The sequence below is a fragment of the Pongo abelii genome, chromosome 19 (genome assembly GCF_028885655.2).
Source record: "Pongo abelii isolate AG06213 chromosome 19, NHGRI_mPonAbe1-v2.0_pri, whole genome shotgun sequence".
NCBI classification, from domain to species: Eukaryota; Metazoa; Chordata; class Mammalia; order Primates; family Hominidae; genus Pongo; species Pongo abelii.
Window position 1 is genome coordinate 46,215,914 of NC_072004.2, and position 13,733 is coordinate 46,229,646.

At 39.4% G+C, this 13,733-nt stretch overlaps 1 protein-coding gene across 11 annotated transcripts in view; it reads left to right on the forward strand.

Annotated features, from left to right (window-relative positions):
* The window catches only part of RHOT1 (ras homolog family member T1), an 83,101-nt gene that overhangs the window by 44,829 nt on the left and 24,539 nt on the right, over positions 1-13,733 (forward strand). For all 11 annotated transcript variants that reach the window (XM_024235050.3, XM_024235053.3, XM_024235052.3 and 8 more), the window contains 6 exons: positions 4,683-4,781; positions 5,612-5,720; positions 6,463-6,583; positions 11,438-11,522; positions 11,896-12,041; positions 13,441-13,541. In XM_024235050.3, the coding sequence (XP_024090818.1) occupies positions 4,683-4,781; positions 5,612-5,720; positions 6,463-6,583; positions 11,438-11,522; positions 11,896-12,041; positions 13,441-13,541 (661 nt within the window). The remainder of the gene's footprint in view (positions 1-4,682; positions 4,782-5,611; positions 5,721-6,462; positions 6,584-11,437; positions 11,523-11,895; positions 12,042-13,440; positions 13,542-13,733) is intronic.

The following is a 13,733-nucleotide window of genomic DNA, read 5'->3' on the forward strand; positions in this document are numbered from 1 at the left end:
TCACACAGTCTGTACACTAAGGAAACATTTTATATTTTTATTTATTTATTTATTTATTTATCTGAGATGGAGTCTCGCTCTGTTGCCCACGTTGGAGTGCAGTGGTGGGATCTCAGCTCACTGGGTTCAGGTGATTCTCCTGCCTCAGCCTCCCAAGTAGCTGGGACTACAGGCATGTGCCACCACATCCAGCTAATTTTTGTATTTTTGGTAGAGATGGGGTTTCACCATGTTGGCCAGGCTGGTCTCAAACTCCTGACCTCAGGTGATCTGCCTGCCTTGGCCTTTCAAAGTGCAGGGATTACAGGCATGAACCACTGTGCTTGGCCATATATTTTTAAATGATTGAAAAAAGTCAAAAGAAATAATATTTTGTGATAGGTGAAAATATTACATTCAAATTTTATCATTTCATAAAAATAAAGTTTGATTGTAACATAGCCATGGTCATTCTTTTATGTTATCTGTGGCTGTTTGTGTGCTGCAAAGGCAAAGTTTAGTAGTTTCAGTAGAGCTTATATGTGCTACTCTCATCTCTTCTCACTGCTGCTGAGTGCACTACTAATTGCGCTGACACACTAGACAGCATTTCAGGTACTATGTATATCACTCTACCAGGACCTTTTATTTATATTCATTGCATACCCATCATGCCAAAGCATGAAAAGAATAATAAAGTGTTTTTTTTAGATGGGAAAGCAGATAAATATTCCAGGTTCAAATTACAGTTCCAGCATCATCTTTTTAGACCTTGATGCAAATGCAAAGGAAATTTCCATATTTCGTAATCCATTTAACTGTGCAATTGAGTTTCCATTAACCTTCAATTGGAATTGATTAATCTGCAGTGTAATGACACGCTAAAAGGCAAACATCAAGAAAATAATCAAATATAATTTTATAAATACCTTGTGCTCTATAAAGTCATAAGTTGTGGATATGTACCAGTATTGGCAATATATATTTGTGCAAAAAGACATTTTCAAAGATGGGACACGTAAAATCTCATTACAGATCAGCGTTAACATATAAACATTTGCAATTAATTTTCATGGTGGACAACACTAACTTTGAACCCCAACAAAGCAAAATGTTTTCCTTCCAAAAAGAATTTCATTCTGCATTAATCTGTATTGCAAAACTGTACTCAGTTATATTTTGAGTTTTGTCAAAAAAACTTTGTGGAAGTTTGATTTCTTTCTTACTATGTAAGTACCTACATGACATACTTGATTTTGCCTGTTGGCCCCAAAGCCTAAAATATTTGCTATGTGGCCCTTTACAGAAAATGTGCCAACTCCTGGTATAAATAATTAATTTGAGTTATCCCTTAATCTGATGCTAGTTTACTCTTATTCCTGTTTTACTTTTCCTTAGTTAGGATTCTTCTTTCTAATTTACTCCGAATCCAGTATTTCCCAAACTTACCTCATCATAGTAGTCACTAAGTGTTACTTGTTAAAAACATGGATTCCGGCCGGGCACAGTGGTTCACGCCTGTAATCCCAGCACTTTGGGAGGCCGAGGCAGGCAGATCACGAGGTGGGATATCGAGACCATCCTGGCTAACATGGTGAAACCCCGTCTCTACTAAAAATACAAAAAAATCAGCTGGGCATGGTGGCGGGCGCCTGTAGCCCTAGCTACTTAGGAGGCTGAGGCAGGAGAATGGCGTGAACCCAGGAGGTGGAGCTTGCAGTGAGCCGAGATCGTGCCACTGCACTCCAGCCTGGGTGACGGAGCGAGGAGACTCCACCTCAAGAAAAAAACAAAACAAAAAACAAAAAAACCCATAGATTCCATTCTGATTCAGCTAGGTGTTGTATTTATGGTAAAGGAAATTTGGAAAACAGTCTTAATACTATGGGAACTCTTACAAGAATTTACCTCTGAGGCCTTACTTAGCCTAGCAGTATATGAAATCCCCTCTATTAGTTTGTTCTCAGTTTTTTAATTGTTACTTTGTTCTCAGGCCTGTTATTAGTTCTGCTAATCTGTTAATCCCTCATCACCACCCCCATCCCACAAGAGTAAAATATCTACCACCATCTGTTACTCAATTCTTAGGTGGACCTGAGTGAGAGGTAAAATTTTCAACTTTTAAACTATACCTTGTTTTACACAAGTACAAACTTTAAATTGCCTATAACAGAATCTTTTATTTAGACAACAATAATATCTTTTCTTTTCTTTTCTTTTCTTTTTTTTTGAAGTGGAGTCTCACTCTGTCTCCCAGGATGGAGTGCAATGGCGCCATCTCAGCTTACTGCAACCTCCACCTCCCAGGTTCACATGATTCTCCCTGCTTCAGCCTCCCAAGTAGCTGGGATTACAGGGATGCACCACCATGCCTGGCTAATTTTTGTATTTTTAGTAGAGATGGGGTTTCATCATGTGAGCTAGTCTGGTGTCAAACTCCTGGCCTCAAGTAATCTGCCCGCCTTGGCTTCCCAAAGTGTGTGAGTCACCACGCCCAGCCAAATACCATAATTTTTTATAGCTTTATTAAGTAGAATTTTTAATACTTTTTAGTAGTCCTTTTTTGGTGTTACATTTTCAGGTGGTTAGTTTTTAAATATGACATTGGGCCAATACCTTAGAGCTCTTTAGCTTTGCATTTCAAGCTTTAATGAAAAGTGCATCGTTGGCCGGGCGCAATGGATCATGCCTGTAATCCCAGCACTTTGGGAGGCCGAGGCAGGCAGATCACGAGGTTAGGAGATCGAGACCATCTGGCTAACATGGTGAAACCCCGTCTCTACTAAAAATATGAAAAATTAGCTGGGCATGGTGGCACGCGCCTATAGACCCAGCTACTCGGGAGACTGAGGCAGGAGAATCGCTTGAACCTGGGAGGCAGAGGTTGCAGTGAGCCAAGATCACACCACTGTGCTCCAGCCTAGGCGACAGAGCAAGATTCTGTCTCAAAAAAAAAAGAAGAAAAGTGCATTGTTTATTTTTCTTAAAATTACTTTTTGAAAATGTACCCCTTTATTATGTGAGGAAAAATCACTTAGACAAAATAAAAGGTTATCTTTAGGTTCTGTTTTGTATATTCTTGCTGTTGTTTCTTTTGGAAACTTCAAATTATTAAACTTTTTTAAAAGGAGAGTAAATAAAATATAACAATGTAGTTTTTATTAATCTTTAAAGACTAACATTAGGATCACATTTATAGAAGCATTATCTTACCATTCATTATTTTAAAGAATAAATCACGTGTGATTATAGATGTTATAGTCCATTTAGTACTCTTTTATAAGGGAAGCCCCATCAGATGCTTTCTTTTTTTTTGAGATGGAGTCTTTATTTGTCTCCCAGACTGGAGTGCAGTGATGGAATATCGGCTCACTGCAACCTCTGCCTCCCGGGTTCAAGCGATTCTCCTGCCTCAGCCTCCCAAGTACTGGGACTACAGGCACATGCCACCACACCCAGCTAACTTTTGTATTTTTAGTAGAGACAGGGTTTCGCCATGTTGGCCAGGCTGGTCTCGAACTCCTGATCTCAGGTGATCTGCACTCCTCGGCCTCCCAAAGTGCGGGATTATAAGTGTGAGCCACTGCGCCCAGCCTCAAATGCTTTCTAAATGTCTGACTTCTTTTTCTCATTTCTTTCTCTTTGTATCTTAAGCTTTATCTTTTTCTCACTATATCAAATTACTCTCCCAGAAACCCTATTTAAAACAAGAATAGAAGGGGTTAACTGTGTATGTTTGGGAGATAATTATTTTCTTTCCTGTTTTTTAAAGAATTTCTTTTCTGCGTTTGAGTTTGATAGCATGATCAAAGCTGTCATCATTACCATTTTGTAAGTTAATAAGTTTATCTTTCCTCACCTTGACATCTCATTTCTCTGATTTAGGTAGAACCATAAGAGATCTATCTCCAAGCTTAGACAAAATTCAAAGCTCTCCTTGAAGTTTTATTCTCAAAATTGTTGACAGTGATTACCCTATAGTGGTTATACAGTGTAGAAGCATGTGGGCCTTATTTTAAAATAGTCATATATTTATTCTATCCATGATGAATCATAAAACAAAAATGAAGGAAATTGTCAGAATATATTTCCAGCAGCATTAGTCATAAAAGTTTTAGAGTCGCAAAAGGCAAAATTCTTTTTAAAGTATAAATAATTCTTATACTAGGAAGTTAGTAAAAATTTTTTACACTTATTAACCAGTGATAATTTTGTCACTTGTTTGTGAATAAGCATATTTTATTTCCCAGCTTTAACATACATACAGGGGAAAGATCAAAACAAATCTCATTCTGTTACCAGAAGGTTGATGGTCAGAAATCAGAAGTTGAGGGGAAAGTCCTTGGTAGTTTTAAAAGTCAGTTCATATCCTCTGTGGAATGAGGGAAGATATAAATAAATAAACAGTTCTTCTTTCTGTGACTAGAAAAATGAATCCCTCCTAAAGATGAACTTCTCTTTTCCCTGTTCTTAGAGGATTTGTGGTCATGAGGGGAGAGCTTGACCATTCCAAATATCAGTCCCAGCAAATATTGCCTCATTTACTTAAAAAGGCTTGCATATAAAGTAAATGGCTTTGCTTTAGTTCATTTTTTCATGTTGGTTGTATTTGATATTATGTAAAAATAATCAGAATTATTCTCAGCATGGCTTATGAAAATCAGTTTAAATAATTAATTATTTCTTTTCTCAATGATTTATAGATGAAACCAGCTTGTATAAAAGCCCTTACTCGTATATTTAAAATATCTGATCAAGATAATGATGGTACTCTCAATGATGCTGAACTCAACTTCTTTCAGGTAATGGTCCTTTATTTCAGACATTTGCGTATCTTTTTTTGTTTTTTTTTTTTTTGCTGAAAGCTGTAAAATGTGTTAGCTTAAACAACAAGAACAGTATGTTACAAACATAAGTTTCTTTCTCATAAAACTATCTTTCACATCAACCTATATATGCCTAAACTCTCTTATGCCCTGGAATTGAGGGGATTTTGATAGCTTCATTTTATGGTATAAAGTGGGTGTGTTAAGGATGACTTGGAGTCTGAACTCTGAATCATTTTGCTTTCTTGGTTTTGAATAACATAGCTACACAAAGAGCCCTGTGTTTTAGAAACAGGATGGAGGGAGTTGGGAATGTTTCTTTCTAAGTATGACATGTTTTACTTTTTTTTTTTTTTTTTTGAGATAGAGTCTCGCTTTGTCACCCAGGCTGTAGTGCAATGGCGCGATCTCGGCTCACCGCAACCTCCATCTCCCGGGTTCAAGCGATTCTCCTGCCTCAGCCTCCCAAGTAGCTAGGACTACAGGCATGCGCCACCACACCCAGCTAATTTTTGTATTTTTAGTAGAGACAGGGTTTCACCATGTTGGCCAGGGTGGACTCGATCTCCTCATGATCCACCTGCCTCAGCCTCCCAAAGTGCTGGGATTACAGGCGTGAGCCACCGCACCCAGCCCATGTTTTACTTAAATAATACATTTAAAAAAGTGGTGACTATTCCTAATGTAGTATATGTTTCTTTGGTTGCAATTCGTGGATTTAATATTGCTTTGTAGATTATCATTTTATATTATTTGTGGTTTTAATGCTGGTTTATTTTTAAATATATTTTTATGTTTTTTGCTAGAGGATTTGTTTCAACACTCCATTAGCTCCTCAAGCTCTGGAGGATGTCAAGAATGTAGTCAGAAAACATATAAGTGATGGTGTGGCTGACAGTGGGTTGACCCTGAAAGGTGGGTAAATGGTATTTTTCCCCCTTTTGAAACTTAATATTTTCAAAATTTTGCAGAAGGTGAAGGTCTTTATTGCATTATTTATACTTTAAGGAAATGTTAATATTTACTAGTATGCCTCAAGTCTGATTTGGATATTTACGAGTTGGGAGGGACAGGCCATTGTTGGGGATTATCATCTTTACTACCAATATAAATTAGAGGTAGGGAAATTGGTTGGATCTCGAGGATACAGAGGTCCACCTGAGGGAAGGAGATATCTGGAACAAAAAAAAAGTATCTTAAAATTCTTCCTACTCATAAACAGCCTTTAAATAGTCATTATTTTTAGGGAATTTTGTCTGTGAGTCAAATTTACCAGTATAGAATGTTCCCTGGAGAATATATTATAGAGGCACAGTGAAGTTAATGAGATTGAAAACCAGAATTTTCCATGACAAAAATAAGCTCAAAGATCTGTAGAACACTACTCTCTTATAACTTTGTGCATGTCAGTATATTCCTTGAGATGCAATGTTGGCCATTTCCTCCAGTGCTCTCTCTTGCTGAGCTGGGTGTATATGTGAGACAATTCTGAAATCAGCTCTGTTTCATTGAGATACTTGTGAATTTTGTTTTGTTTTGAGCTTTACAATGCAAAGCTAACATCCGTATGTTCATGAATCTGGTTCTTGCCATTATGTTACATGCTTTTCTCCTATGTGACTCTGTACCCTTTATTTACTAATTTTCTTTATTTCAGGTTTTCTCTTTTTACACACACTTTTTATCCAGAGAGGGAGACACGAAACTACTTGGACTGTGCTTCGACGATTTGGTTATGATGATGACCTGGATTTGACACCTGAATATTTGTTCCCCCTGTATGTACCTTTGTTTTTTTTTTTGGTTTTTTGTTGTTGTTGTTTTTTAATTTTTTATTGAGACAGGATCTCACTATGTTTCCCAGGCTGGTCTTGAACTCCTGAGTCAAGTGATCCTCCCACCTTGGCCTCCCAAATTGCTGTGATTACAGGCATTGAGCCATGCCTGGTCACCTTTGGTTTTGTAATGATTTTACTTGCTAAATATTTTTAAGGTTGATTTAGCACACATAGGGAGGTAGGCTTCAAGCTAATTGGAAATATTTTAGAATTATAGCAGAGCTTTATAGCAGGGTGTCTCAACCTCAGCACTAGGCATTTTGGACCAGACAATTTTTTGTTGTGGATGTCCTGTGCAGTATAGGATGTTTACCACATCCGTAGATGTCAGTGACACTTCCAGTTGTGACAACCAAAACTGTTGAGAAATTGCCAAATGTGCCCTCTGAAGTGAAATTATCCCCAGTTGAGAACCACTGATTCCCTCATGGCTCAAACTTTTCCTCTTCTTGTGGAGACTACAAGTATCTTTTTTTGTTCATTTTACTGAGGAAGAAAAAATAAGATGCTAGACAACAAACTTGTTTTGAGAGTCAAGAGATCTCAGAAATATGTTGATTAACATTTTTCTTACATTGTTCTTCTCCCTCAGTTTTATAGCCTGTTCTTAGCTTAAGTTGAAGTAGGTATTTTCCTAAACGATTGGTCTATTTGTGGTTCTTTTTCTTTTTCTTTCTTTTTTTTTGAGACGGAGTCTCGCTCTGTCCCCCAGGCTGGAGTGCAGTGGCATGATCTCGGCTCACTGCAACCTCCCCACCGCGTTCAAGTGATTCTTCTGTCTCAGCTTCCCGAGTAGCTGGGAATACAGGCGCCCGCCACCACGCCCGGCTAATTTTTTGTATATTTAGTAGAGAAGGGGTTTTACTGTGTTAACCAGGATGGTCTCAATCTCCTGACCTCGTGTTCCATCCACCTCGGCCTCCCAAAGTGCTGGGATTACAGGCGTGAGCCACTGCACCCGGCCTTTTTTTTTTTTTTTTCCCTAAGAGACAAGGTCTCATTTTGCCTAGCTCACTGCAACCTCAAACTCCATGGCTCAAGCAGTCCTGCCACCTGAGCTTCCCAAATAGCTGGGACTATAGGTGTGCACCACAATGCCTGGCTTTTTTTTCTTTCTTTCTTTCTTTCTTTTCTTTTTTTTTTGTAGAAAAGGGGTCTCACTATATTTCCTAGGCTGATCTTGAACTCCTGGCCTCAGATGATCCTCTTTCCTCAGCCTCCTAAGGTGCTGCGATTACAGGCATGAGCCACCATGCCTGGCCAGTTATTTTCCTTTGATAATGCTGTGTTTAAGTTCTGTTTGTTTAAAAATGGACCCAGTGCCATCCCCAAACAAGACCACCTTGTTGCAGGATCCCTCTTCTATACCCCAGGGAAGCGAGCTTTTCAGGGATGGTGACTTCCCAGGATCTGGCCTCAGAGTTTTCAATCATTCTTCATTTTTTCATTGGCACATTACCTTCATAGTGCTCTTTTATTTTAGCATAGCACCTTCAGCTGTCTATGTAATGATTCAGAAAGACTGTTGTTTTTTACTTCTCCATTATTGAGGAAGCAAAGTTCTTTCTGATTAGATTCCTAGTCCATTAATCAGTTCTAAATTGAAACTTCCTTTGACTAAGTTACTAAATCTTGGCTCAAGTTAATTTCCTAGATTTTTCAATAAATATATACTAAATGAATGAATTTGTTATAGGACTCTCTCATAAGGTTTTCTTTTCTGTGTCATTTATGTGAATAGATGAATTCTATGGGAGGCTACTTATTGCTTTCTTAAGTATGACAGTTAGGAAATTCCATGTCTCATGGCATTGTGGCTTACACTAATCATCTCTTTCAGTTTTTTTTATCGTCTTTGCCTTTAATTTTCTGCAAAATAACTCCCTGGAGCTACTACATGAATATCTCTATCCTTATGAAACCCTCTGCCTCTATCCTTCACATTACTGCTAGAATAGTGGATAAATAAATAAAAATTTGGCTCTGTCACTTCCCTTCAAGACACAGGATAAAACCCAAGCTGCTGTGTTTTTTTGTTTTTTTTTTTTTGTTTTTTTTTGAGACAGGGTCTTGCCCTGTCTGTCATCCAGGCTAGAATGCAGTGGTGTGACATGATCACAGCTCACTGTGGCCTCGGCCTCCTGGGCCCAAGCAATCATCCCACTTCAGCCTGCCAAGTAGCTGGGACTACAGGCACATGGCCACCATTCCCAGATAATTTTTAAATTTTTTGTAGAGATGAGGTCTCCCTGTGTTGCCCAGGCTGGTTTCTGTCTTCCAGGCTCAAGAAATCCTCCCGCGTCGACCTCCTAAAGTGCTGGGATTACAAGCATTAGCCACCACACCTGGTCTAAAATCCAAGCTTCTTAACATGGTTTGCAAGGTCATTCATGATCTGTTCTCCTCATGCACACTCCCTGCCTTCATTCTGGAAGTCAATACCAAACTATTTGTTGTCCACCAAGCATATGTTCTTTTCTACACCAGGCTTTTGTCCATGCTATTTTCACCTCTCTCCCTCTCACCCCAACCTAATTAATGCCTCTCATCCTTCAAGTCTCAATTCAGATGACACTGTTCCTCAGCAGTGTTGAGGTTTTCCCAGTCCCCAGGCCAGAGATGTTCCCTTTCATGTGGCTCCCTAGCATCCTCGGCTTGCACATACTTAGCTCCTGCCTCATTCTGTTGAAATGTCTTTGGGGGCCGGGTGCGGTGGCTCACACCTGTAATCCCAACACTTTGGGAGGCTGAGGCAGGTGAATCACGAGGTCAGGAGTTCGAGACCGGCCTAGCCAACATGGCAAAACCCCATCTCTACTAAAAATACAAAAAATTAGCTGGGTGTAGTGGCGGGCGCCTGTAATCCCAGTTATTCGGGAGGCTGAGGCAGGAGAATCGCTTGAACCTAGAAGGTGGAGGTTGCAGTGAGCCGAGATCGCGCCATTGCACTCCAGCCTTGGCAAGAGAGGGAGACTCCATCTCAAAAAAAAAAAAAAAAAAGAAATGTCTTTGTGGTCCACCTCCCACTTGTTTGTGGTTCCTTAGAAGTGGGGAGCCTGTCTCATTTTTGTCTCCCTAGTACCTAGCTCAGTACATTTGCTTTTTTTTTTGAGATGGAGTCTCGCTCTGTCACCCAGGCTGGAGTGCAGTGGCACAATCTTGGCTCACTGCAACCTCCGTCTCCTGGGTTCAATCACTTCTCCTGCCTCAGCTTCCCGAGTAGCTGGGATTACAGGTGCATGCCACCACACCCAGCTAATTGTCTTTTTCTTTTTTTTTTTTTTTTTTTTTTGAGACGGAGTCTCGCTCTGTCGCCCAGGCTGGAGTGCAGTGGCATGATCTCGACTCACTGCAAGCTCCGCCTCCCGGGTTCACCGACATTCTCCTGCCTCAGCCTCCCGAGTAGCTGGAACTACAGGTGTCCACCACCACGCCCAGCTAATTTTTTTTGTATTTTTAGTAGAGACGGGGTTTCACTGTGTTATCCAGGATGGTCTCGATCTCCTGACCTCGTGATCCGCCCGCCTCGGCCTCCCAAAGTACTGGGATTACAAGCATGAGCCACTGCGCCTGGCCACACCCAGCTAATTTTCATATTTTTAGTAGGGACGGGGTTTTACCATGTTGGCCAGGCTGGTCTCGAACTCCTGACCTCAAATGATCCACCTGCCACAGCCTCCCAAAGTGCTGGGATTACAGGCATGAGCCACCATGCCCAGCCAGTACATTTGTTTTTTGTTTGTTTTTATGTTCGTTTGTTTGAGACAGGGTCTCATTCTATCACCCAGGCTAGAGTGCAGTGGCACAAACATGGCTCACTGCATCCTTAACCTCCCGGGCTTAACCTGTCCTCCTGCCTCAGCCTCCCCAGTAGCTGGGACTACAAGCATGTGCCACCATGCCTAGTTAATTTTTAAAATTTTTTGTAGAGATGGATTTCACTTTGTTGCCCAGGCTGGTCTTGAACTCCTGGGCTCAAGTGATCCTCCTTGCCTCGGTCTCCCAAAGTGCTGGGATTACAGGCATGAGTCACCATGCCCAGCACTCAGTGCATTTGGTTAATGTTTATTAAACGGAATTTAGGGTGGGTCCAAAAAGTCAAGTCAGGTAGGAATAACTTCTCTTTGCATCATTTTCAACTCATTACAATATTGGAATTAATATGAAGCTCATAAGTATGACTTAAAATTTGTAGGAAGAACAAACCCATGACAGGTAAATCAGTATTATTTGTAAATTTTTTATATTAACCTGCTTTTCTGATGTCTAAGAAAATGGGCCTGGTACAGTGGCTCATGCCTATAATCCCGACACTTACTGGGAAGCCAAGGTGGGTGGATTGCTTGAGCCCAGGAGTTTGAGCCAGCCTAGGCAACATGGTGAGACCCCATCTCTACAAAAATACAAAAATTAGCCAGGCATGGTAGTGTGCACCTGTGGTCCCAGCTACTCAAGAGGCTGAGATGGGTAGATTGATTGAGCCCAGGAGGTCGAGACTGCAGTGAGCTGTGATCGTGCCACTGCACTGTAGCCTGGGCAACAGAGTGAGACCCTGTCTGAATTTAAAAAAGAGAAAAAAAGAAAATGTTACTTTGGAACGAGCATTATTATGACTCTTCTGAAGAGTGTCAAAATCACTCCAGAGAGTTTCCTTGGGAAAGTCTAAATGATACCAAGTGAAGATATTCTTGTAAATGGTGTTACCTCACAAAAGACTTGTTGCAATTTTATATTAATTTCTTAAATTTTAAAATTTGATTAATGATTTATTTTACTCTTGAATTTTTTCAACAGGCTGAAAATACCTCCTGATTGCACTACTGAATTAAATCATCATGCATATTTGTTTCTCCAAAGCACCTTTGACAAGCATGATTTGGTAAGCCTTTAGCTGTAATTTTCCATAATATATAGTAAAATATTTTTCTATGGATGATATAACTCTGTTCCCTGAGCTATGAGACATGTATGTTACATAGCCAAAAACTGCTTAACCTCTTTAAGTTAAATTCGCAAAAATATTTTCTGCTGTTTACCTTTGTTGTTTTCTCAAGATGAAAATGTCTAATTTCTGATAGACTCTCTTATAGGTTTTCTTACATACATGTGAGGAATTTTCTTGATAAAATGTAAAATTTCTTGTCATTTATTAAGTAGTTTTAAAAAGCATAGCTTTACTAGATTGGAGGGCTTTTGAGTTGGGAATTATTATCTTAGATATCTAAACATTCTGTATCCTTGTGTTTCTTCAGGATAGAGACTGTGCTTTGTCACCTGATGAGCTTAAAGATTTATTTAAAGTTTTCCCTTACATACCTTGGGGGCCAGATGTGAATAACACAGTTTGTACCAATGAAAGAGGCTGGATAACCTACCAGGGATTCCTTTCCCAGTGGACGTGAGTATAGAGCTCACCTCTTTCCTCTAGAGTTACAAATAGTTTAAAATTATGGTGTATTACATTTGTCACTTTGTAAGCTTGTCAGGCCTTATGAAATGCTTCAATCATAATTGCCTCTAAGCAAGATTAGCTGCTGATATCTCTAAGATGAACTATAAATGTTCTATAAATTTATCAGGAAGGGATTGTTTTCTTTTGGATGATGTACAGGGAAAAAGTAGTAAGTCTTATATGAAAATTGAACTACATTTTAGCACTTTTTTGTTTGATTAAGGGAATTGGAAATGTCATTGCTATTGCACAATTCTTACTCTTTCAGAATATGGGGTGAAGCATATTTTACTTGACACTGAAGACTTTTTTTTTTTGTTATTGTTTGTTTTTAATGAACTCTTTTTTTTTTTTTTGAGATGGAGTCTCACTTTGTTGCCCAGGCTGGAGTGTAGTGGCGCGATCTTGGCTCACTGCAAACTCTGCCTCCTGGTTCAAGCCATTCTCCTGCCTCAGCCATGAGGTTCTTTCACTCAGCACATTGTGGACATTTTTCTGTATCAATAAGTATACTTTTATATATCTTAATGTTAAATAATGTCACAATATGGATGTTCTATAACTTATTTAACTATCCCATAATTATATATTTTTATCGTTTTCAGTTTTTTTTCTACTATCACTAGTATTCTGGTGAGGTCTGTTGTAGTTCAGTCTTCAGGTATAGCCTAAGGAGGTTGTTTTTTTTGGTTTGTTTTTAACTTGGAAGGTAGATCGCATAAAATATCCCCACTCTGTCTAGATTTTACCAGCCACTCACCACTTAGGTTTGTAGCCTTGGTGTTTCTGGGCAGATGGAGTAGAGAGAGGAATTACCCACCATTTTGCATTCTTCCCCCTTTCTTCTCTGCCTTAAGAATGGCAGTGTAGGGCCAGGCAACGTGGCTCATACCTATAATCCTAGCACTTTGGGAGGCCAAGGTGGATGGATCACTTGAGCTCAGGAGTTCGAGACCAGCCTAAGCAACATGGCGAAACCCTGTCTCTACTAAAAAATTTTTTTAAATTAAAAAAAAAATGAGCCAGGCTTGGAGGCACATGCCTGTAGTCCCAGATACTTGGGGAGCTGATACAGGAAGATCACTTGCACCCAGGGGGTCAAGGCTACAGTGAGCCGTGTTTGTGCCATTGCACTCTAGCGTGGATGACAAAGTAAGACCCTGTCTTTCAAAAAAAAAAAAGAATGGCAGTGTAAGAAGAACTATGGTTGGGCACATAGGAAATTAAAGTAGTCTGGACAAAAATTATCTAGGTCTGGTGCATAAAATTTTTTTAGCTATTGGCTTTTTTTCCCATAAATATTCATTTAGGAACTTTTCACATTTTAAACTCTTTTCTTTCATAGGCTCACGACTTATTTAGATGTACAGCGGTGCCTGGAGTATTTGGGCTATCTAGGCTATTCAATATTGACTGAGCAAGAGTCTCAAGCTTCAGCTATTACAGGTAAGTATCTAGATACTGTTCAGCTCATGATTAGAGATGTTTTTTAAGACTCCATTTTCAAATGTAACAAAGAGTAAGAATAAACTCATCTTCATTAGTCTTCCATCTACACTCTATTAGTTTTCCTTGTGATCAGATCATTTCTTTTGTGTTTTGCTTGATTTTATTGTTTATGAAAAGAAAGAAAGAGTA